At 34.1% G+C, this 26,619-nt stretch overlaps 1 protein-coding gene across 1 annotated transcript in view; it reads left to right on the plus strand.

Annotated features, from left to right (window-relative positions):
* The window catches only part of LOC133204734 (macrophage mannose receptor 1-like), a 151,320-nt gene that overhangs the window by 19,760 nt on the left and 104,941 nt on the right, over positions 1-26,619 (plus strand). Inside the window, exons 4-7 of the mRNA XM_061340474.1 lie at positions 14,866-14,960; positions 15,075-15,143; positions 22,145-22,253; positions 22,354-22,472. Coding sequence (XP_061196458.1) covers positions 14,866-14,960; positions 15,075-15,143; positions 22,145-22,253; positions 22,354-22,472 — 392 coding nt within the window. The remainder of the gene's footprint in view (positions 1-14,865; positions 14,961-15,074; positions 15,144-22,144; positions 22,254-22,353; positions 22,473-26,619) is intronic.

Consider the following 26,619-nt stretch of genomic DNA (forward strand, 5'->3'; position numbering starts at 1 on the left):
AGCAATGGCGGTCTCAACATCAGCAACTTCTTGCAAAAATTGCAAACAAAATGCTGCCAAGTAGTAAATGCCTAGATGACCTTGAAAGTCTTCTAGTTGTTGCTAATATCCAAAGACTATAATCTGTATTTGCAGAATCTCTTCTAAAACTAGAAAAAAAGTGTCACTACAAATACGAAGAAAATTCAAAGGACCTTAAAAGACATTGACCACAAAATATGTGAAAAAAAAACATGCAAAATCTAAAGAATTCTCAGGTTAAACTATCCACACACTGGAAAAAAAAATCAAAACACTTAAAGATGAGAAAACCAGAAAACCCACCTAGAAGTTCAGATTCAAAAAAAAGACAATGCGGCACTCAGAGAAGAACAGCTTGAAAAACTAGTGGTTTGAGAGAAAAATATGCTCCAAGCAACGAGAGATAAATTCGCAACTATCTCGAATACCAGGCAAGTAAAAGAAAAATGAAGAAATTGACAGGCTAAATAAAGAATTGACCATGAAACTTGATACTGCAAGACATGAAATTATACAAATGAAAATACAGTTTTAGGAAGCGTATGTATATCAACCTCAGTTGGAGTTAGCTATGCAAGACATTGACAGCCATCAACGTCCTACTGTGCTTTTGATTGGAACCTCAAATGTGGAAGGCATAAAGGGGAACAAGCTGACAAGTGCTGCTTATATACACTAATTTATCAAGTGTACCATAGGATACATCCCAGTATTTATCATCAGCTGTGGATCCACCAACACTTATTGTGCTCCAAGTCCCTCACCAATGATTTGAGGTGTAAAACACCCGAGCACACGTCGATAGTTTGTTTCAACTGACCCCTGAAATCTGCAGCAAGTGGACAGGTCATTAATTAAAATCGTGATTTCGCTTACTACACCAAGATGTGATGTGACGACATGAACTACTCAACCAATGGGCAGATAATAAATGCCCTCCTCAAATAGAAGTTCACAGGAGAAAACAGAATTACTTTGACAGATCACAATAACATGTTGGTACACGGGAACCCCAATCAAGAGGTCCTTCGAGATGATGGCGTATACTTAAATGACAAAGGGTTATCCTTACTAGCAGTGAACTTAAAAAGACCCATTCACTCCGTGCTAAACATCCCATTACCTTATTAAGGTCTTTCGTTTCAGACGGAAGACCTTATAGTGATTCTACTGTTTCTTCTTTTTATTATTTTTTTTTTCCCTTTTCTTTTCGGGGCGATTTCTCAGAGATGGCTGGATGGATTTTCTTGATATTTCAGGGATGATAGAGAATGAAAATACCCCCAGGCGTTTTTTTTCACTTTTTCAAAATTCACTTCCGGTCGTCAGATATGTCCGATTTCCGTTTTTTTTTCAGAAATATTTTGTCCCAGTCATATCTCAGAAACGGTAAGAGATTAAGACACCAAACTTATATGGTTAATAGACCTTGAGGAGTAGGCTTGGGTTAAGAGCGTCAGCCGTCACTTCCGGTCGTCACAGGAAGTGATAATAGAAATCGAAAATTTCAACTTTTCTTTTTTGAATCTTTTTTTTGCATCACCTTATTGCATTTTATTTGTAGTTTCGAAATACATTGGTCTCACCGGAAACAAAAACGACAACTTCCGGCTAAAAGCGAAAAACTGCATAATTTGAGTATTTTACTTTCCCATAAATATTTTTTATAGGTAACGTACATGTATTTGAACTGATTTTTGAATATGTTATCAAGACTGCAAATGTCTAGAGTAACGTGAAATATCTTTGTAAAATTCACTTCTGGTCGCGCGTTTAAATGTCCCCAAATTGAAAACTTGTCCGAGTGAGATCTCAGAAACGGTAAGAGATTTAGACACCAAACTTATAGGAGTTTTAGACCTTGAGGAGTAGAGAAAACCATTTAGGTTAAGAGCGTCAGCCGTCACTTCCGGTCGTAACAGGAAGTGATCAGAGAAATAAAAAATTTCAACTTTTCTCTTTTGGAATAAGACTTACATCATATAATTGTATCTTTTCCACAGTTACGATATGTGTTGGTCCCACCGGAAACAAAAAAACGACAACTTCCGGTTATAATAGAAAAACTACATAATAGGGATTTTTAATTTTCCCATACATATCACTTATAGATGGAGGTCTTTAAATGATTTTTATATATGTTATTAAGACTGCAGATGTCTAGAGTGCCATGAAATATCTTGGTAAAATTCACTTCCGGTCGCGTGTTTTCTTGTCCTCAAAATGAAAAGTTATTTCAGCGAGATTTCGGAAACGGCATGAGAGTAAGACACCAAACTTATAGGAGTAAAAAACATTGGTGAGAAGGCAAAACGCATGGGGTTAAAAGCGTCAGCCGTCACTTCCGGTCGTCACAGGAAGTGATCAAAGAAATCAAAAAGTTCAACTTTTCTTTATAAAATTAAAACTTGCATCACTTTATTGTGTCTTTTTCGCTGTTTTGAAATATGTTAGATTCCACCGGAAACAAAAACTTTAAACTTCCGGTTTCAAGAGATAAACTATGTTATTTCGTGATTTAACTTTCTCATAAATATAACTTATAGATAAGTTTTTGAAATGTTTTTTACATATGCTGTAGATACTGCAAAAGTCAAGAGAAAATTCAGAGATTTTTATTCAGTTCACTTCCGGTCGTGTGTTTTTCCTGCAATCAAAATTATAAATTTTTCTCACAATTCTTCGGCAACAGTAAAAGACTGAAGTCTAAAACTTTCAGGACTTAAAGTCAATCAACAGGTCATTTGCATCGTGTAAAAATCGTGTGTCATCATTACTTCCGGTCGTGACAGGAAACGAAGCAAAAAAGTATTCTTTTAAGTTATTTGGTTTCTACATAAGTTTTAGGCTAATACCGACGTTGGAAAAGACATGTTGATGCAAACAGGAAGTAGTATAACGGAAGACCTTCTCATTACTAGTAATGAGTTTCTAGTTAAGCTCTTCCGTTCCAGACGGAAGACCTTATAGTGATTGTACTGTTTATTATTATTATTTTTTTCCCCTTTTTTTGTCGGCAGGATTTCTCAGAGATGACTGGATGGATTTTCCTGAAATTTTCAGGGTTGATAGAGAATGAAAATACCCCGAGGCGTTTTTTTTTCATTTTTTCAAAATTCACTTCCGGTCGTCAGATATTTCCGATTTCCGTTTTTTTCAAAAATATTTCTTCCGAGTGAGATCTCAGAAACGGTAAGAGATTAAGACACCAAACTTATACAAGTAATAGATCATGAGGAGTAGGCGAGCCCATTTGGGTTAAGCGTGTCATCCGTCACTTCCGGTCGTCACAGGAAGTGATCAAAGAAATCGAAAATTTCAACTTTTCTTTTTGGAATTTTTTTTGCATCACGTTATTGCATCTCATGTGTAGTTTCGAAATATGTCAGTCCCACCGGAAACAAAAACGACAACTTCCGGTTATAAGAGGAAAACTACATAATTTGAGTATTTTACTTTCCCTTAAATATCTTTTATAGATAAAGTATTTGAAAAAGATTTTTAGATATGTTATTCAGACTGCAAATGTCTAGAGTAACGTCAAAAATCTTAGTAAAATTCACTTCCGGTCGCGTGTGTTTCCTGTCCTCAAAATGAAAAGTTATCTCAGCGAGATCTCGGAAACGGCATGAAAGTAAGACACCAAACTTAAATGAGTAATAAACCTTGAGGAGTAGGCAAAACACGTAGGGCTAGACGCGTCAGCCGTCATTTCCGGTCATCACAGGAAGTGATCAAAAAATTGAAAATTTTAACTTTTCTTTATAAAATTAAAACTTCCATTACTTTGTTGCATCTCTTTCGTGTTTTGAAATATGTTAGATTCCACCGGAAACAAAAACTGTAAACTTCCGGTTTAAAGAGATAAACTACGTTATTTCGATGTTTAGCTTTCTCATAAATATCACTTACAGATAAGTATTTGAAATTTTTTTTTTTTTTTTTTTTTTACATATGCTGTAGATACTACAAATGTCATGAGAAAATTCAGAGATTTTTATTCAATTCACTTCCGGTCGTGTGTTTTCCTGTCCCCAAAATTAGAATGTGTTCTCACAATTGCTCGGTAAGAGTAAAAGACTGAAGTCTTAAACTTTCAGAACTTATAGTCAATCATCAGTTCACTTGCATCGTGTAAAAATCGTCTGTCGTCATTACTTCCGGTCGTGACAGGAAATGAAGCAAAAAGTTTTTTTAAAGTTATTTTGTTTCTACATCAGCTTTAGGCTTATACCGACGTTGGAAAAGACATGTTCTTGCAAACAGGAAGTAGTATAACGGAAGACCTTCTCATTACTGGTAATGAGTTTCTAGTTATTATTATTATTATTTTGACCAAATTTTGTGCAGGCGTTTTCTCGAAAACTGTTCAGTGGTTTTCAGTGAAACTTTCAGGAAAAATGAGTCATTAAATGAACTTTGTTCATCACAAGGAAAATTTGGTAAATTCTCTTTTGGTTCCAAGTTATGGACTATTTCCTGATTTTTAAATTGACTTTTGTCGATGAATGTTCTGAAGAACAGCTAAAGATATGAACTGGAGACTTATTGGAGAAGATAGATCATGACCTTTAGATTTGCAGAATCATCTTTTTGTGCGTCGTCACCACTTCCGGTTGCTACCGGAAGCGAATTTAAAAAAGGGCATTTTTTTTTTAACCTTTTTTGTTTTTCAATTTTCTTTTTATGATTTTGGTAAATTTAAGAGAGACTCTTTTGTAAATGCTTAATATGCAATTTGTTTTAAAATTGATTAATCCAAACTCTAGATATTAGCATTTTAAAAATTGAAGCGGGTCCAAAATGGCGGCTGTCTCCGACGAGCGGGTCGGCACTCGGAGCTCCTCGGGTGGCTCGTTCCTCGCACACTAACCTCGGACGTCAACGGTGTTCTAACATGTTGCTGATAAAGTCATGTGATCTTATTTGAAATTCCTCCAAATGTTAAACCTTTGAAATCTGAGTTACTTTGAAGCACGCCCAACACTATGTTTTGCTTTCAAAGACTACTTACATGATGCTGTGATCAAAACCAATATACAAGGAAGAATTAGACAACAGGAAAAAAATGTTTGAAGAACTTTATGCTGAGTAAAACATGAAATGAGTTACAAGGCAGTTTCTGGCGGAGAAATGTAATCGATTTGATGCATATTTTTCCACCAATCCTTCCGAGGTTTGTATGGAGCGTAGCTGAGTCAGTCGAAGATTGCCGATTGGCAGGTCGGAGTTTACGGAGAAAGCCGAGCGTCTTGTTGATCGAAACTACCACAAGGATCAATGAAATATGAAGGAATTGTTGTTGGATCTGGCAGATTATGAATGGATAATCTGTTTTAAAAACAGAGATACTCTGACCTCCAAATGCAATAAAATGAGTAATTTGTACGGTACATACAATAATATATATGAGAATGGAAACCATTCAATAGAAAATACATATCAAAGAAAAGGCGCAAAGATTTACTCGTCACGATTGGCGCAAAATAATGTATCGTGACTCTTCTTTCATAGTAGAAAAATGGTCTGATGCAAAAGTGCAGAAAAAGATTTCACGGACACATTTGTTTGAAATACAGGTATATCGAATTGCATGGAATAAAAATGTGAATACAAAAAGAATAAAAGAAGTAAACAGTATCATCAGTTCATCAGTAATAGATTTTTTTGTTACTGTTTAAACTCAAGTAACGAATTCCGATGTGAATCTGCTCGCACAAAATTTGGCTAGCTAGCTCTCATTCTATAATTCCGCACTATATAAAAGAACTTTTAACCTTACTGACGCACGCTACTTCAGGCAATGATACAAAGTAAACATCGATGATGGCTGGTAAAATTACACTGGTGTAGTGGCTTCCATATTGAATTTTCACGAAGGCGATCTGGGTTTAATCCCGAATTTGTTTGCTTAAATTTACGTTTTCAACTTTATAAAATGATGTTGAGTGGGTTTTTTTTTGTTAGAGATGATAGAACATGATTTCTAGATTGGCAAAGGGACCTTTTCATGCGTCGTCGTTAGTTCCGGTCGCTTGCAAAAGCTAATTTAAAAAATCGATTTTTTCATCTTCAATATTTTTCTGTAATATCTGTAGGGTTAAGAGAGCCTCTTTTCAAAAATACTAAATATATAATTTGTTTTCGAATTGATAAATCCAAACTCTTGATATTCGTCATTTTCACTTTGAAGCGGGAGTTGAAATGGCGTAATGGTTAGCTCGTTGGATTTTCACGCTGACGACCTGTGCTAAATCTCCAGAGTGTCTGAATTTTTTTTTTCAATTTTTCAGCTTGTATTTACATTTTTATTTTCAAAATAGGACGGAAGACCTGTCATTGCTCGTAATGAGTTTCTAGTTTGTATATATATTTGTATATACATTTTTCCTTTATTGATTTGGAGGTATAAGATACTAAACTCTCATTCCAAGTTTCAGGTGATAAAGTGTAGGTTATTATACTCAATGAAGAATACCTTACTCTTTTGCTGATTTTAAACAAGTTTGTTTTAAATTAATAGAATGCAAAATAACACAAGATCCAAATCGTCTATTAAAATGTGTTTTTGGAGCACTGAGGGTTTGAAGTCAAAATATTATGACAAAACACAAGATCCCTTGATTATAAAAGAAATTAACAAGTATGACCTTGTTTTCTTGGCTGAAAATCATTTGGGTAATGAATCAAACATTCAAAATAACGGTCCATTTCATGTTCATACAATATAGAGCAGCATCCAAACACAACCAACGTCATTTTGGTGGATTGGCAATTTTACGAAAACCTGATTTTAAAAAAATCATATCAAAATTTAAAATAACACAAATCCCGATTACCAATGGGTTAAATTTGAAAAAAAAAACTTCTTTGGTTTTAAGAAAGACATGTTTATATGCCTTGTATATTATCCACCTAGTGGCTCCACATATACTCAAGGGCTAGACAAGGATAGTCTTGACTGTATTGAGCAGATATGTGTATTCATAAAAATATGGGTGACATTCTTCTATGTGGAGATTTTTACTCCAGGGTAGCTGAAGAACCAGAGTTTATTGCTCAAGATGATGAATATTTACACCTATTTTGACAACTATCTAGTTGACAGAAATTTGATAAACAAGCAAAGTCCAGATAAAATAATTGATAAAAGGGGCAAAAAAACTTATTGATTGCTGCATTAGCAATCAGTAACGCATACTTACTTTGGAACTTGGAGTCCTTGGAAATATGTTTGGAAACTTCACATGTTATACTCCAAATTAGCTAGCGTTGTAAATTATGTTATAGTGTCTGAAGATATATTGGATCAAATTTTACAATATAAAGTGGATGACTTTATTCCAACCCTTTCAGACACACATTGCAAGCTTGAATGGACAATAACAGCTACATACAATGTCCAAGAAATCAAAACAGATGGGAACATTTACAAGCTTGAACCAAAACTTATTTAAGGTTATGATTAATCATATAAATTTCAGCTTGCATTATGTGAAGAAAGGTTTACAAACTAAACTGCCCGCATACAGTGAGAAATGTATTGATGAAATTCATATACTAGTAGTTGATGAAGCTGTGGCAGAGCTTACTGAGCTGATTTTATCAGCAGCTAATGCCTCATTCAAGAAAAAGAAAAAAATTAAGACATAACAATCGAAAACATTAAAAAAAAATGGTATGATCTAGATTTGAAAAAATCCCATAATACATGTATGCTAAGATATGGTCAAGTATACTCAAAATTTCCAAAAAGACCTATCAGTAAAAAATCAGTTTTATAAGCTTTATAGGGCGTACAGAAAATAAAGGAAATTAAGATACAGAAAATATAGACAGTCGATTCTTGAACAGACAGACACTTTACATGATAAGAACCCCAAACAGTATTGGCATCTTTTATATGAACTTGGGGGGGGGGGGGGGGGGAGAAGTTCTGCCGTTGATCCATCAACTTGGGTATCTCGCTTTAAAAACTTAATGAGGTCAAAGGCAATTTTAAGGAACGTATTATACATCTTGAAACTATACTTGAAACTCTAGAGAAGAAAAAGAATGTTTAACAACGAATTGGATAATTCCATCTCCAGATATGAAATTCAGAACGCAATTTCAAGCCTAAAGTGGAATAAAGCACCAGGTCTTGATAGCCTATCAAACAATATGTTTAAAAGTGGCCAACAAAATCTGATTCCATATATTCAGAGATTATTTAATGCTTGTGTGTTCAGCAGTAATTAACCTAAACAGTGGGAAGATGGTTTCATAGTTCCTATGTACATGTATAAAGCAAATGATGTATCAGATCCAAACAACTATATAGGTATAGCTGTAACTAGTGCCATTGGTAAGCTATTCAATAGCATATTAAATAAAATGCTTGATGATTTTTAACAAAAAACAAAATATTCATGAGTGTCAGGTGGGGTTTAAACAGGATGCTAGAACTACCGAATCATATGCTTATTCTCAAATGTATAATTAATGAGTATAATTGTATAATTGATGAATATTGTCAAAGAAAGGAAGGTAGAGTGTTTGCTTTCTTTGTTGACTTCCAGAAAGCTTTTGATACTTTTATTCACTCAGGATTGAAAATCAAGTTGCTTGAAGCTGGAGTAGGCTCACTATTCCATAACTTTATTATACAAATGTATAAAGTTAGCAGGTCTTGCATACGAATTAAAACCAGTGTAACAGATTTCTTTCCAATAAAATTAGGGGTTAAACAAAGAGATAATTTTAGTCCGAACCTTTTTAAGATTTTCATAGATGATCTTCCAAACTATCTTGAAAATCAATGGACCCTGTTTTCATAAATGACTCTCCTATACATTGTTTGATATATGCAGATGATATTATTTTATTTATATACCTCAGCTGAAGGATTACAATCCAAGCTTTACATCCTAGAGAAAAACTACCTAAATTGGTGTCTTACCCTAAATCTACAGAAAACAAAAATTCTGGTCTTCAACAAAGTGGGCAGACATATCAAACATATTTTAAATATCAAGAATATAACCTTGAATGTGTACAACATTGTAGATGTCTTGGTATATACTTCAGTGCATCAGGCATTTTCTCCTTTGCTCGAAGTGATTTATATAAAAAGGCTTTAAAAGCGTATTTCAAACTACAGAAGCATTTTCTTTCAATGAATTCTAAAAATTAAAATATGTCTACATGTATTTGATCACACAATTAAACCAATTCTTCTATATGGATGCGAGATTTGGGGATCATTCAATTGCAATTTAAGCAAGTAAAGTCAGAAGAGGGATCTCTTTTGATCATATATACTGTAGTACCATATGTGAAAAACTTCACATAAAGCCTTGTAAATTTTTTCTTGATGTGCATAAAAAAAAAAACTACAAATTTTGCTGTTTTATCAGAGCTTGGTAGATTCCCATTACACTTTGACATACATGTAGTAAAAAGCATTGTTGAATATTGGCAAAGACTTGAAATTTTGGAAGCAAATGATAGAGAATTTCCTTTACTCAGAAATGCATATAAACATTCTAAGAAACTATATGCTGATAATAGGTCCTCTTGGCAGCTATATATGGATGGTAAACTACGTACTTATGTCAAAATTAAAGATCAATTTGGTTTCGAAAATTATCTTAATATCATTAAGGATTTTGAGTTGAGGAGATATCTGAGTAGATTTAGAATATCTTCACATCATTTACAAATTAAAGTTGGAAGGGTCCAGGGTAACCCAGCACACATGCGATTTATGTTCAAAATGTGATTTAAATGAGGTGGAGGATGGAATACATTTTTCTCTTCAAATGCACTAAATTCAAAGATGAATGAGAAATTTTCTTAAAATCTGTCTCAGAATTTTGTACCAATTTCCCTAATCAAGATTTTAATGAGAAGCTTATTATGCTATTTTCAAATGAAAATGACTCAATCTTAAGAATGCTGAGTCAATTCATATAAAACACTGTATATGACGTTTTAAACAATTTTATATTTAGCTGTTACATTTTGTAAATATACATGTAATTGTGTTTATTTTGCTTATCTACATTAGACATGAGGAGAAATGCAACTTCTATTCATGTTATGTATTTGACTAGAATCATGCATTTCCTAGAGCACCGTCCCTTGATGTCTTCTGTAGATTGGCAACCATTAATACATCCTTATCTTATAATTTATTTACATTAATACACCAACATGGCAACATTTGTTTAATATTTGCATATTTATTTATATTTTCTCGATTTTTTGTGACACATGCATCATTAAATTGCTGATCTACATTAGTGATGAGGAGGAATGCTGTCCAGACAGTTGCACTGCTGAGACATATCCTAGAACACTGTCCCTTGATATCTTTCGTAGTTTAGGGACTCAATTGTAATACCATATATAGCTGGTGTAAGGGAGATAATTAAAATTGCTCATCACCTCTGTATTGCTAGACTCAACATTATTTTTATGTTTTGTATTGCTGTATGTTTGTGTTTTCTTGTCCTCTTGAGTGTTTAAAAATTATGCTTGTATCTATGTTATGTCCGCAGTCGGACCATGATTGGCAAATAAAATCTATTCTATTCTATTCTGCTAGTGCTTCTGTACATTTATATAACCTCTCATACTGGCCTCCTTTTGTCTTTCACGAACATTTAATAAGATAAGCTGTTTTTGTCTCAATTTGATTTATCTACATGTATTTTTTTACAAATCGACCTGATCATTAAAACAATGAAGGTGCTTTTTTTATCATACAATAAAAATTCTTCCATAATCTCTTATTCTATTACCTTTCAAATACATTATTTATAGTGATTAATTCGGGCCCCGCTCTGCGGGCGCCCTATAGTGATAAGTCTGTCCTTCCGTCCATCTGTCCGTCTGAGATCTCTTGTCCGGAGCATATCTCAGTGAATGCCACTGGTCAATGGATGTGCAGTGACCTTGAAAGAATTCTTGTCCGGAGCCTATCTTCTCTCTCCTTGGCCCAATCTGGCTCATACTTCACCCACAGAGTGTCTTTGGGTAAAGAGTGTGCAGTGACCTTGAACCATGTTTCTAGGTCTAAGGTTAAGGTCAAAGCAGAATTATATGAAAAGTCCTTGTCTGGAGCATATCTTCTCTCCTCTTGGTCCAATGTGGCTCATACTTCACTCACAGAGTGCCACTAGTCAATGGATATACAGTGATCTTGAACGAAATTTCCAGGTCAAGGGTCAAGGTCAAAAATAGCCTCTCTGTTTAAAATCTTTGTTCGGTGTATAATTTTTTTCCCTTAAGTCCAGTCAGCCTCAAACTATACCAGTTGACTTAGAGTACAGAACATTCGTGATTTTCCTTCCATATTTTGATTAGAGGATATGCAGCAATTTTCATAGAGGATATGCAACATTCGTGATTTTTGTGCCGTTTTTTGATAGAGGGTATGGAGCACTTGTGATTTTTGTGCCATTTTTTATTATAACAAGCATGACATAGAAGTCCTTTAGACTCAAACAACACATCCCTTAATAGTACAAAAATGTTCCTCTTCAAAATACATACTTTTCAGCTACCTTACATTTTCATGTTCGCTGCTGAAAGCGGGGCCCTTTGAGATGGCCACCATCTCAATGATATCTAGATATCAAAAGTGAATGGCAAAAGGGAATATCTTCTTTCAGTAGAATATAAATTAATAGAGCCCTAGCCAGCACCAGAAAACTTGCCAAATAGTCCAGATGTTCAAAAATCTGGTAAAAATACTGTTGCTTATTAGAGCAGAGATGATTTTCAAAGAAATACTTCATTTTTGCTACATTCAACACAGCCTTACCTTAACACCAGAACCCATGACCCAGGGTCATGAACTTCACAAATTTGGAAGACGCACCCTTGCTCAACAAAACTAATATGTATTTAGTTAGTTTGTTTAATACCCAGGAGCAGAGAAGATTTTCAAAGAATTAATGTATTTTCACTACATAATCAATAGACTCCAGCTATAATGTCAGAACTCCTGACCCAGGGGCCATGAAATTCACAATATTGGAAGAGGCACCCTTGCTCATCACAAACTATGTATTTAGTTAATTGTTTAATACCCGGGAGAAGAGAAGAAGATTTTCAAAGAAATAATGCACTTTTATTGTATGGTCTATAGAGCCCCGCCCTAGCTTCAAAACCCCTGACCCTTGGGCCATGAATTTCGCAAATTTGGTAGACAATGCTTTTAAATTAATTTGATGGTAAATGGTTGGTCAGTAATTATGTTTTCTTCTAAAGCTTAATACTGAATTACATGATCTTCTATCCTTTAAGCTTACCTAAGCCGAAGGCTCAAATGAGCTTCTCTGATCAAAATTTGTCCGTTGTCTGTCGTTAACTATATATATCAAACTTAACAAGAGTATCCTTGGGTAAAGGGGATTCAAGATAGTTTTAATGAAGGGCCACATCCTCTTCCAAGGGGAGATAATTAAGAAATAATAAATATTTAAAAAAATGTTTATTCAAATCATGATCCTCGAGCCGGGGGTATGATGGGGCCTTTATGGGCAAACAAAGCTTTACTTTGGTATATATATAGGAAAAAATCTTCAAAAATCTTCTTCTCAAGAACAGAGCAAAGCCACTATCATTCACATTTATATGGAAGAATCCTTAGGTACTATAGATTCAAGTTTATCAAAATCATAACCCCCAGGTGTAGGGTTGGGCCACAATGGACAATGAAAGTTTTACACAGGAAAACATAAGACAAATCTTTAAAAATCTTCTTCAGTCTCAAGAACAGCAAAGCCATGATTAGGCATATTAATATCAAAGCATCCTCGGGTAATGTAAATTAAAGTTTGTTCAAATCATGACCACTGAGGTAGGATGGACTACAATAGACCATCAAAGTTTTACATAGTAAAAATCTTTAAAATCTTCTTTTCAAGAACAGCAAAGTCATGATCAGTCATATTCATATGGAAGCATCCTCAGGTAGTAAATATGTTTTTCGCATCGAAAATTTCTAAGTCCAAATAACACTATTTAGGTTATAAAATTTTTATTTTTTAAGTTACAATTAATCTGATTACATATTCTTTTTTGTCTTTATGAGACGAAGAAAATGAAATAAAGCATTTAGTTGTAGGTCAATCAATAATATTGTCTCAATGAGACAAAGAAAATGATATAAAAAACTTTTACCTAGCTCTATAAATAAAAAAAATACCCTTATGAGTATGTTTTTCACACACGTCGAAAATTTCGAAGTCCAAAATTACAATAAATAAGCTCATTCAATTTTTATTTTTTAAGTTACAATAAATCTGATTAAATATAATTCTTTGTCTCAATGAGAAGAAGAAAATGACATAAAGAACATTGCACTACCTTAAAAAATAAAAGTTTTATAGCCAAAATACCTGTATTTTTCACTCGGCATACGAAAATCCCGGACTTTCATACCCGACTTCTGGACGAACTGGACGTCCTATCGGGAAAAAAAAATTATGTATCTGTAATCTACTCGTCAATACAAATCTAATGACACCTCACACATTACGAAATAACGACTTTGAAAATTCCCGGATTTTCACTCCGTCCGGAGGGGTGGGGCCAGGGTTTCTGAAAGTACCCCAAAATGTTCCCCTGGAGTACTACTGCCCCACACCCCGAGTTGGGACCTGGGACCCCCCTAACCCGGTCAAAATAGGCGGTGGGTACTCAGTACCCACCTTTGAAAAAAGTGGGTACTGAGTGCCCACTTTTGGTGGGCACTCAGTACCCACTTCGGCTAAGGGTCAAGCAGTTAGGCCTGCAAACTCTTTTCTTTAACTGAATATGTCTTTATCACACATTACAAAGTAGGTGAAATATGCGGTGTTTCAGAAATATCACCAGATTTAACAATCCCTTGCTTATACATGACTTAAATAGGCTTTCTGTTTTCAATGGCAATAATTTTAAACATCAGCAGACAACAGGAAGTATATCTTGCAAAATCATCAAAAAAAAAAAAAAGTTCAGAAAAATAAGCTTAAAGATATGAAAAAACTGCATTAATGTTAGGAATGAACCTTTTAATAAAAAAAAATTAGACGTGATTACATGTATTTTTCCCACAGTAAAAAGAAAACAACAGAAAAGTAAGTAATTATTTAAGAAAGAATTATATAATATTTTACTGAGTTTGAAAGAAACAAACTGAAAACAATACTGGCAAGTGCTCAATTCTTTTAAAAGATGTAATAGCTGTAATGATGCAGCAGATACTGTATGTTAGTTAACACAAACAAAGTTATGAATTGTAAGACTCCAAGTATGTGTTAAAAAAACACAAAGATTCTTTAAACAAGAAGCCCATGGGCCACAAGCTCACCTGAATAACAATGGCCCATCTTGTTCTTCATCAGCAGATTGTTCTTCCTATATATTCCTGTGTAAAACTTTGATTGCCCATTGTAACCATTGTTGTCATTTCCATTAATGACCCATATGCACTTATTCCCATAGGAACTTAGTGCTTTACAAACAAATTTATTTCTAAGTGGTGTTTGGACCTACTTCTAGTTTTTCACATATGCTTACTAAGCATAAAAGATTAGAACATTTTATGCTTAGTAATAAGCACTTTGTACTTAGTAATAAGTACAAGTCAATGTACAAATTTCATTTGTACGCTTATGTAACAGATAAACCATACCAAACCAGTTTACCTAGTATTGAATAAAACTTTAAAAGTTTTTTCGTCGAGGGTCTATTCGGCTACATTTCATCTGATTTTAATATCAGTCGTCATTGTGTGTGCGTGAGGGTGTGCGTGTGTAACACAAATACTTACCAAAACTTAAGGGTTATCTACTCTAAAAACAGGCTTTGATCCATCGACTGGAAAATATTGTTACTCCTGTCCACAACATGCACAAGCTGACAAATGCGATCACATAAACTTTTGCTACAAAGATCAGGTAAAATATGCAGTGCTTCTATCGTTCTATGTATAGAGAGAGAGAGAGAGATTTAAATGCAAATTTTGATGATATGAATTTACACCTGAATGCAGCCCCTATAATTTTTATTAGGACTGCTACATTGGAGAAACAACTTTTGTCTCGGACAGTTTCTATGAATCTCGATGCCAAAGTAAACCAGTAAGTATCCTTTAAATCAATCAAAATAATCTTTGTACAAATGCAATACTTTGTTCAGCTTACAAATCTATTTTTATAAGAGGCACAGATACCATGTAATTCATTGAATGACACATTAAATGTCATTAATAATCAAAATATACAATGTCAATATTGCTCATGTAGAATGAAAACAAAAAGATGGCGTCTAAGTAAAGTATTTTTTATGGGAGAAACTCTGTTTTAAAAGGTTTATATCGAGTTAATTTGAATTTAATGTGGTGATTCCTCAACAAACAATAATCTAATGCAAAAAAGAAGGGTATGCATTAAATGTGAAATTATCTCTCTCACTCTTAATATGAAAAAAGGTGCTTTTACCACAAAAAATAGTTTTATCTTGAAGTGAAAGTAAAAATATTTTGGAAATTGACAGAGTGAAATCAGAGGCATAAATAACTGAGACTCGCAACTCCGCCATTTACATGTTAATTTTATTTACTAAAATATGTGATGGTCCTTGCAATTTCTCTTTATCTTTATTATACCCGCACATTCTGAAGAAAGTTCGGGTATATTGTTGTTACCCTGGTCCGTCCGTCCGTCTGTCACACTTTCTTCTTAATCTAACTACTTCCTACATTTTAGGCAGAATTCAATTAATCTTTTGGAATATGATAGGTGGTGTCCTATAGAGGTGCAATAAGGTTTTGGAATTTTCAATTTAACCCTTGTGAGCAAAACGGGGGTCGAAAAATGACGGGGTTTTTTTTAATACAAAAAAAAACCTGTTTTCCAAAAGTCCTCTTACATTTTATGCAGTAGCTTAATCATCTTTTGGAATATGATTGGTGCTGTCCTGTAGATGTGCAATAAGGTTTCGGAATTTTCATTGTCACCCTGGGGGTCGAAAAATGACGTTTTTTTAATACAAAAAAGACCCTGGTTCCCAGAACTCCTCATATATTTTATTCAGTAGACTAATCATCTTTTGGAAGGTGATTGGTACTGTCCTGTAGATGTGCAATAAGGTTTCGGAATTTTCATTTTCACCCTTGGGGTCAAATGAGGGTCGAAAAATGACGTTTTTTAATACAAAAAGGCCCTGGTTCCTAGAACTCATTTTTTATTTTATGCAGAAGCCTATTCATCTTTTGAGAGATGATTGGTGGTGTCCTGTAGAGGTGCAATAAGATTTCGGAATTTTCATTTTCACCCTGGTGGGCAAATGGGGAGGAACATTGACGTTTAAAGTTTTGATGTCAGAGATTTCATGAGTTATTGTCTTGTTGTCTTTTTCTTAATTTGACCTTGAATGAAGAAAGGGTCAACGTAAAAAAAATGATGCAGCAAGTCTTGTGTCGTCTTCTATCCATGTTCCAAATTTGAATTTATAATGTCAAAGGGTTCTTGGATTATAATCCCTTGAATTATATTTTCACGTAATAGATTGACCTTGACTTTATAAATGAGTCAAGGTAAAAAACATTGTTTGCATGCACCCTTTCTCCATACCACTCCTCCATGTTTAAAGATTGAAGTTTTAAATTTTAATGTCAAAGGGTTCTTAAATTATGGTTTGGAGGTGTTTTTCTCAATTTGACCTTGAATGAAGAAAGGAGTCAAGGTCAAAATGTTGGTGCAGAGCATCTTGTGCAAATGTCTTGTTTCTATGTTACATGTACAAGTTTAAAACCCTAATGTCAAAGGGTTCTCAAGTTATAGCCTGGACTTATTTTAAAGATTGACCTTGACCTTATCAAAAAAGTTTGGAGGCATCAACCCCACTTCCTCTCCATGTTCCAAGTTTGAAGTCTTAATGTCAAAGGGTTGTCAAGTTACGGCTCGGACAAAATTTGATTGAAGAAGAAAACTGACAAAAACAATATGTAGACTAGTATAGTCTACTTCTTGCATCAAAACTGTAGGAGAAGTAGAGTTTTGAAAGAACAAATTTGTTTATATACTATCTAATGAAACTTTCACTTAAGATTCAACTTTTCTTTCCCAGTGGTTCTTGAGAAGAAGATTTTTTTTCTATACAGTAAAGTATGCTTATATCGAAACACGCTTATAATGAATTGACACTTACAGCGAAACAATTTTCATTCCCCATGACTTTAAAATATATTGTAAACTTAATGGATATAAGCACTTACACTAACAAAGCAGAATCGTCCGTCCAAGACACTTAGTTATAAGCGTATTTTACTGTACATTCCCATGTTTACAAAACTTTGATCCCCTATTGTGACCCCACCCTACCCCTGAAGGTCATGATTTGGACGAAGTTGAATCTACACTAAGTAATGAAGTTTCACAATTTTAACTTTTCTGGCCCAACGGTTCTTGAAAAGAAGATTTTTGAAATACCATTAAATTTTTACTCATTCTTATCTCCCCTTAAAAGAAGGTTTGACCCTTCATTTGAACAATTGTTTTACACAAGAAAGAATATTTTACATGAGAAATAAAACTCCTTGTGTTTCTAAATATGTCATCACACCTCTAGTGTGTTTCTTGTTATGTTAACTAAGACAATGATGATTCAATCCTGACTGTTCAATTTTGTACAAGCCTATGCATGATAATTATACCATGAAGGATATGTTTACCTGTCTTCAACAAGACATGTGACTGTTCACAGTAAGTACTTTTCAAGCATAATTGAGTTCATTTCTGCCTGCTGAAAATACTGATCTAGAGCAAATTAATAGAAGTTTCATGTGAAATTTGTAACAAACCATGATAAAAGACTTCTGACTTTGTCCTTTAGTAATTATAGTTATAGATCAAAGACAAGATAGTGAGTAAACATTTTTAATTTTTTTTACATTTCTGGGAGGGATATCATTCTTGCTGCAGTATGAATTAGTGTAAAATCCTAAAAATTCATCAATTAAAAAAATGTCTTAGAATTCCATTTAAATTTTGAATCAAGTAGATGTTAGAGAGAAAGAGGAGAGAGAGATTACCCCAAACCCCCTGCAAAACTTTATATATTTCTGATAGCAAATTCATAGAAAACACAATATTTGAAAAGCATTTTTTTTTTCATAGATTGTTTTCAGTTTTATACCAAAACAAGTTATAAATAATTTGTAGACATAAACGAGCCGGGGGCTGGAAAGGGGGAAAAGGGGAAGGGGTTATATCTGCATGATCTTAAATGTTGAAAACTCCAAAAAATTTGTGAATATTAACCGGCTGTTTCCCATTTGTCATCATTATTTACTGATCTTCTCACAACATACATGTGTCTTTATTAAATCAATAGATCATGGACCTATTGCTCATATTCCTAGCTCTCCCTTGAATCAGGAATGGTAATATAAATTTTAAGAATAATGAAGAATTAAAACAGGTCTTGCACAACTCTTAAAATTGATTAAGCTCTGTAGATGAATCAGCTATACTGGTATAGCTTGGTTTTATTATTCAAAACACTTTGATTTAGCTATTTAATCATACTTTTTTAATGTACATTTTTATCAATATAGATAAAAGTTGCACTATGTTGACATGGATATAAAGTTTAAATTTTCAGCTTTGTGTTTTCTGAAAACAATGTATGAAAAGCAATTTTCTTTCATACATCGTTTTCAGAAAACACAAAGCTGAAAATTTAAACTTTATATCCATGTCAACATAGTGCAACTTTTATCTATATTGATAAAAATGTACATTAAAAAAAGTATGGTTATGATTTATATTATAATTTCATACCATGTTTTATTTTTTACACAAGTTTGTGAAATATTTATACAAGAGGCCCAAACGGGCTGCAAGTTCACCTGATCATTTTATGCTTGATTTAAATGTGTGCTTCGTCCCTGGTTACCAGAATTTGAAGGAGAGCACATTTAGAGGCAAACACCTTAGTGCGGGTTTTACTTAGGGTTGGATACCGTTAAGGATGAAACGGTACGATACCATACCGGTATTTTTGAAACGATATGGTATTTTTAACGATACGGTACTATACCTTGAGGTATGAGAATATTTAAGGGTTCATTTCATAACAAATATGCTTTCAAAAATCATCAACCTTTCAATGTTATAACCTAAAATGAGCTTATAAACTATGTTTATATTTCAACCTTTTAATAAATGACCAACAAAACGAATAAATTGAATCTCAAACAAATTAACTTGAATAGATACATAATCACAAGTATACACAACTTCCGTCTTTGCTAGGACCCATTTTGTTTTGTCGCACTAAACAACGAAACATTAGAAGATGGATAGAAATGCACATCACATTTTTGCGACATTTTGCCTTTTTAATTTACATTTATTATCAGTTTTTATTGATTAAGTTAAAACATGATTAATTCTAATGTATTTAAATTTTTTTAATAAAAGAAATATACGTACTGATTTACCTCGAATATCGGCAGTCGAAAGCAAGTGTCGTATAGTCATACTAAGCATCCATTTCGTTAATTAGCCTACCCTTTCAATGTGCGGAGAATCCTATTTTAGCGAGTTTTAAATCATTTTGAATGTATTAAAATATTTCTAAGATTAAGAAATAGTACTGTTATTAGTACCGGTATTAAATGAAACGGTATTTTACAGGTATTTTTGAAGAAACTATTCGGTACGGTATTGGTACCAAGTACCGGTATCCAACCCTAGTTTTACTGTTATGACAGCATTTAGTTTGTTGTGTATTTCGATCTAAAGTTTAATTAAGTACGATTTTTTTAAAGAATAAAAACTATATATTTAAGGAATAACTGTCTAATTTTTTGGATTCATGATGTGATCAATCGAGTGGCTTGCGTGATAATTTGCATAAACGCCGAAGGCGTTTATGCATAAAATTATCACGCAAGCCAATCGATTGATCATCGTCATGAATCCAAAAAATTAGACAGTTATTCCTTATATTTACATGCTCCTGATTCTGCAAATTCCCATGCTAATAGCCCCGCTTCTGTCTCTATTTGTCCCGCCCCGCACGTGATTTTTTTTAACCGCGCCTATCGATGAACCAGTAGATTTATGTAGAAATAAAGTATTTTTACAATTTGTAATTTTATCTCGGACAAAGACATTGGAAATGTAAGTATTGATTATTAAAATCAAATTAGGCAAGCTGGGAAGCTGACAAAATATCAGAGATATGGGCGACCATGGATCGGTCTGTTGATATTTGACAGGCAGAACATCGCCCTGCAACATCAGCGCGTTACTGATTCAAAAGAAATACATGTTTACTAACCGAGATTTACCTTTAGACCTCTATAAGTTAATAAGAAATTTGGTTTAATTATCTGTTTTTAGTGATCTTTTTACTTTACTTTAAGAGTTTTTTTTAATTAGATCCCAATTTGACATGAAAATTTCACATAGTGAAATATATTTATCCCTTCAACAATAGAAGATAATTATATTGTCTATCCTTCTAGCACCACAGAATCAACCCTGTATTGGAAAGAGTTTAAAAACACTTTTGGAACAAGTGAACCCTATATCTGATGTAATACATCAAGACATGTTTGACCAGTGAGGATCAATATTATAAATATCTTTCCCATTTGTTAATTTATTTTTTCTCCTCGAATTTTTAATTACTATTAAATTACCTACTATTATTACCTGGAAATAATTAAAGTGAACAAGATGTGTTTGTGAAACACTGATGCCCCCGTATGGCAGCTTATGGCGAAGGTTAAAGTTTCTCAAATGCAAGTCAAAATCCAGGCCAAAAGATAAAAAAGTGTTGGTACCCAAAGAAAGGTCTTGTCTCGAGGAATATACCTGTGAAATTTGAAAGACCTAGCTGCAACTGTTCAAAAGTTAGGGCGAAGGTTAAAGTTTTTTAAAAGTAAGTAAAATGTCAAGGTCAAAGTGGTTGGTATCCAAAGGAAGGTCTTGTCACAAGGATTACATATGTGAAGTATGAAAGCCCTAGCACCAACCATTCAAAAGTTGTGGCCAAGGTTAAAGTTTTTTCAAAAGTAGGTCAAACTCCTATGTCAAGGTCAAAGTGGTTGGTATCCAAATGAAGGTGATGTCACAAGGATTACATATGTGAAGTATGAAATCCATAGCATCAACCATTCAAAAGTTATGGCCAAGGTTAAAGTTTTTCAAAAGTAGGTCAAACTCCTAGGTCAAGGTCAAAAGGTCATAGTGGTTGGTATCCAAAAAAAAGGTCTTGTCACAAGGATTACATATGTGAAGTAACAAAGCCCTAGCATCAACCATTCAAAAGTTATGGCCAAGGTTAAAGTTTTTCAAAAGTAGGTCAAACTCCTAGGTCAAGGTCAAAAGGTCATAGTGGTTGGTATCCAAAAAAAAGGTCTTGTCACAAGGATTACATATGTGAAGTAACAAAGCCCTAGCATCAACCATTCAAAAGTTATGGCCAAGGTTAAAGTTTTTCAAAAGTAGGTCAAACTCCTAGGTCAAGGTCAAAGTAGTTGGTATCTAAAGGAAGGTTCTGTCACAAGGATTACATATGTGAAGTAACAAAGCCCTAGCATCAACCATTCAAAAGTTATGGCCAAGGTTAAAGTTACATATGTGAAGTATGAAAGCCCTAGCTCCAACCATTCAAAAGTTATGGCCAAGGTTAAAGTTTTTCAAAAGTACGTCAAACTCCAAGGTCAAGATCAAAAGGTCAAAGTTGTTGGCATCCAAAGGAAGTCCTTGTCACAAAGAATATACATGTGAAGTTTGAAACCCCAAGCACCAACTGTTCAGAGGTTATGGCCAAGGTTAAAGTCTCATAAAATTTTGCAAAAGTGGGTCAAACTCCAAGGTCAAGGTCAAAAGGTCAAATATGATGGTACCCAAAGAAAGGTCTTGTCACAAGGAATACACATATTAAATATGAAAGTCATAGCTCCAACCAATCAAAAATTATGGGCAAGGTTAAAGTTGACAACAGACAAACGGACAAACAGACAGACAGGACAAAACAATATACCCCCGGGATCTTTCGATCCGGGGGCATAATAAAAAATCTTCATGATCCATGCTTAAGTTATTTTCTGGTGTCCAAGCTCTGTCCAGTAGCTGGAAGTGGAAAAACGGCCTGCTGCAGTACCCAACTTTGTAATTCAGGAAATCTACTATCGAGTGGTTCGCCCGGCCGAACAACTCCAATACCTCGTATGTATAGAACAAACATAGAAATATAAATGAGTACTGAAAATTAAACAGTGTAAAACTTACATGTGGGCATATATATTTCATGAATATCACTTTTCAGATGTAAACCATACAGCTCCACATTGTCCTTCACAATGGATAATTAGAAAAATATCAGATAGTGCCCAATTTCTGTACTGTTTCTATCCAAATAAACAGGTTTCATGGGCGACGGCAAAGGTTTGTGCTTAATTATCAAAATTTATGTAAAAATTACATTTCTGTCGATTTTAGGTAACCTGAGTCACTCAGATGACCTGTTGCTATATCTGTTTTTCGTCCGTCGTGAGTTAACATTTGACCATTTTCAGCTTTTTCTTTGGAACCGCTGAACCAATTTTAACTATTTTTCTCATATGGCATCTATGGGAGAAAGGGAATAAAAGTTGTGAATTATATGGTACCCACGTCCTCTGGCCTGAGGGGTGGGGCTAAACCCAACAAAATTAATAGAATCTATGGAAATCTTTTTCACTCCTGGACATCAAGTAGTCAAACTGTTGGAATTAGTGTAATAAGTATCGAGCCCTCTAACAAATTCTACCGAAATCCATTAATTCTTTGAATATCTTCTCTGCTCCTGGGTATTAAGGTCTTATGTCCCTCTCTTCTAAATTTCATCAAAAGGTAAAAATTCCCAACATTGACTTTTATCAATAACTAAAGCATTAGATTCAAATGGAAAAGGGCTTACTTTTTCCAAAAATAATTTTCATGAAGAAAATTTGACACAGTAAATAGGAAGAGCACTAATTTATTATTACAACTTAGAATTCAAATATGAGGTATATATAAAGAAGATATTTAGTGTCACACATTAAATTCATTTCAGAAAACATAATGAAGCGATGCATTTTAAGTAAGAATATCACATTGTTTATTTATGCTTGTTAAAATTATTTGACCACCAGCACGAGTTATCTCTCCTTAATTGTTATCTATTTCTTAAAGAAAAAATACACTAATAATACTCTACAGAGCACACTGTAAATTATACTACTTTAGAAGTTCTTTCAAAGAAATATAAATATTTTAATTTGTAACAGGAAAATAACTGGGTGCAGATGTTTAAGATAGAAACCTACAAAAAATAACTATCAAATATACGATATTTCATAAAAAGTGTTTACATTTTTTAATCTAATTATTTTATTTTTCATACCATTATAAATCTATAACAAACTATATATCATTTTAAACATCAAATCATGCACTTTTGTTCCATGTGAAAAAGTCAAGGAATTCATGGTATTACAATGATTAATTGTGCCATAAACGCCGATATCATAATTTCAATATTTGTCGAAAAGGACTTAACTAATCAACATATTGCTGAATTGTAAAGCCGTTTTTTCAATACATATCGCCAATATTCATTCAGAAACTGATGAAGAAAATATTACAAAAGAATGGATGCTTCTAGAATGCTTATCGGGAGGCTAGTACTGTAACAAGTTTAAAGGATATTTGTAATTGAAATAGTGGAGATCATTGAGAACATGTAATGTGGGCTTTTGACGTTGTGAAATTCAACGTAACAAAAAATGACGTAATTTTGAAATTTCGCTAATTTTTATTAATATTTGAGTTTCATCCAGTGTATACTATTTTATTTGGTAATTGTTCATAATGAATCTAATCGGTAAAAACACTTGTCTGTATCTTTTTCTTGTGTTTGTCAGATTGAAGATTCAAGATGTAACATATTATGAAATGGATAATACAAAGCAATGTTGGAAACATTATACATGTAACTTTCTGCTAAGGGAGTTGATTCCCATGTATAGGAGTATTATAGTGAATCAAGTGAAAGGCTAAAAAAATAACACCTGATGAAACGAATTTTAGGACATGTTTGGATTTTCTATCACCCGAGTCACTTAGGGACGTATTTGTCCGTTGGCGTTCGTCGTTTGTCTTGCGTTAACATTTGAACATTTTCAGCTTCTTCTCTGAAACAGCTGAACCATTTTTAACCAATTTTTGCATATAGCATCTATGGGTGAAGAAAAACTGAACTTCATGATCCCTGACCCAACGGGGGCCTAAGGGGTGGAGGTAAAACCACCAAAATTAATGCAATCTTTAAAATTTCTTCTTTACTCCTGGACATCAACTGATAGCATGATTGTAATAAGCATTGAGCCCTCTACCAAAATTTTGAAATTCAGGGCCGCAGGGTCAGGGGTACTGGTGCGGGGCTATATAGATCATATAGTGAAAGTGCATTATTTCTTCGAAAATCTTCTCTTCTCCAGGGTAGTAAACAAACTAATTAATTACAGTCTTATGATGAGCAAGGGTTTCTCTTCCAAAATTGTGAAATTCATGGCCCCAGGATCAGGGGTTCTTGTGTTAAGGCGAGGCTCTAATGATTATAAAGTGAAAAAGCATTAATTCTTTGAAAATCTGATCCTCGATCGGTATTAAACCTCTAAACTAGGTGCATGCTTAAGATGAGAAGGGTTTCTCTTCCAAAATTGTGAATTTCATGGCCCCTGGGTCAGGGGTTCTGGTGTTAGGGCGGGGCTCTAATGATTAGATAGTGAAAATGAATTAAATCTTTGAAAATCCTCTTCTCTTCTCCTGGGTATTAAGCCGATGAACGAAGTGCATATTTATGATGAGCAAGGGTGCTTCTCCCAAAATTGAATTTCATGGCCCCTGGTTAGGTATTCTGGTGTTAGGGCGGGGCTCTAATGATTATATCCATGGTTATATATAGTAAAATGCATTAATTTTTGCAAGTCTTCTCGGCTCCTGGGTATCTAGCCAATGAACTAAGTGCATGGTGATGATGAGGAAGGGTGCCTCTTCCAAAATTGTGAAAGATATGACCCCAGGGTCAGGGGTTCCGTTGGGATGTCAGTTTTACTCGGACAGCTTAGTCGAATAATCGGAGGCTTTAGTCGAACGATAGACGAGTACTTGTTGAAATTTAAATTAATTTTCATGTCATTTTTCCTATTTGTTTTTAACAGACTGCTATCTAATTGCTAAAATTACATTTGTTAGACCGTATGTTGAATATTTTGCTGGTCAAGTACATTAAATAAAGATATACAGAAGAGTTATACCCCTTTGATATTAGCCTATGGTAATTATACCCCCCGCAAACGAAGTTTGGGTGAGGGGGGTATATAGGAATCACCTTGTCCATCTGTCCGTCCGTCTACCTATCTGTCTGTCTGTGCAAACGTGTCCGGTCAGTATCTTTCTTACAGAGGAACATTAGAATCTACTACTTCACACAAAGATTGTTCATGACCTGAGGGTGTGTCATGACCTTGACCTAAGGTCATTTGGGCAAGTTCATGGTCACTGAAAGAAAAAGTTCATAGTTCGTGTCCGGTCCATATCTTTCTTAAGGATTAACTTGGTGACTTCCCATTTTACACAAAGATTGCTTATAACCTGAGGGTATGTTGTGACCTTGAGCTAAGGTCATATGGGCAGTTCAAGGTCACTGAAAGAAAAAGTTCATAATTTGTGTCCGTTCCATATCTTCTTATGGATAAACTTGGTGAGTTCCCATTTCACACAAAGATTGTTCATGACCTGAGGATGTGTCATGACTTTGACCCAAGGTCATTTGGGCAAGTTCAAGGTCACTGAAAGAAAAAGTTCATAATTCGTGTTCTTATGGATAAACTTAGTGAGTTCCCATTTTACACAAAGATTGCCTATGTCCTGAGGGTGTGTCATGATCTTGAGCCAAGGTCATTTGGGAAAATTCAAGGTCACTGAAAGAAAAAAAAATCATAATTCGTGTCCAGTCCATATCTTTCTTATGGATAAACCTAATGAGTTCCCATTTTACACAAAGATTGCTTATGTTTATGACCTGAGGGTGTGTCATGATCTTGAACCAAGGTCATTTGGGCAAGTTCAAGGTCACTGAAAGAAAAAGTTAATAATTTGATTCCGGTCCATATCTTTTTTATGGATAAACTTGGTGAGTTTCCATTTTACACAAAGATTGCTTTTGGCCTGAGGGTGTGTCATGACCTTGACCCAATGTCATTTTGGCAGTTAAGGTCACTGACAGAAAAAGTTCATAATTCTTGTCCGGTCTGTATCTTTCTTATGGAGAATAATGTTGGGATGTTGGGAGTTTCCACTTCACACAAAGATTGATTATGACCTGAGGGTGTGTCATGATCTTGACCTACAGTCACTGTAGAAAAAATGGATAAATAATGCATCCATACTTCCCAATAGAGAAATACTTGAAAAATTGTTATTTTTTTCGATGTAATAAAAAAATGTTATTATAAGTATTGATGTTTTATTAGGCTGCGCCTTAGTTTCATTCATTAAAAAATAA

The sequence above is a fragment of the Saccostrea echinata genome, unplaced genomic scaffold (assembly GCF_033153115.1).
Source record: "Saccostrea echinata isolate AGI-Se365-2 ecotype Australia unplaced genomic scaffold, CSIRO_AGI_Sech_v1 ptg000054l, whole genome shotgun sequence".
In the NCBI taxonomy this organism is placed as follows: Eukaryota; Metazoa; Mollusca; class Bivalvia; order Ostreida; family Ostreidae; genus Saccostrea; species Saccostrea echinata.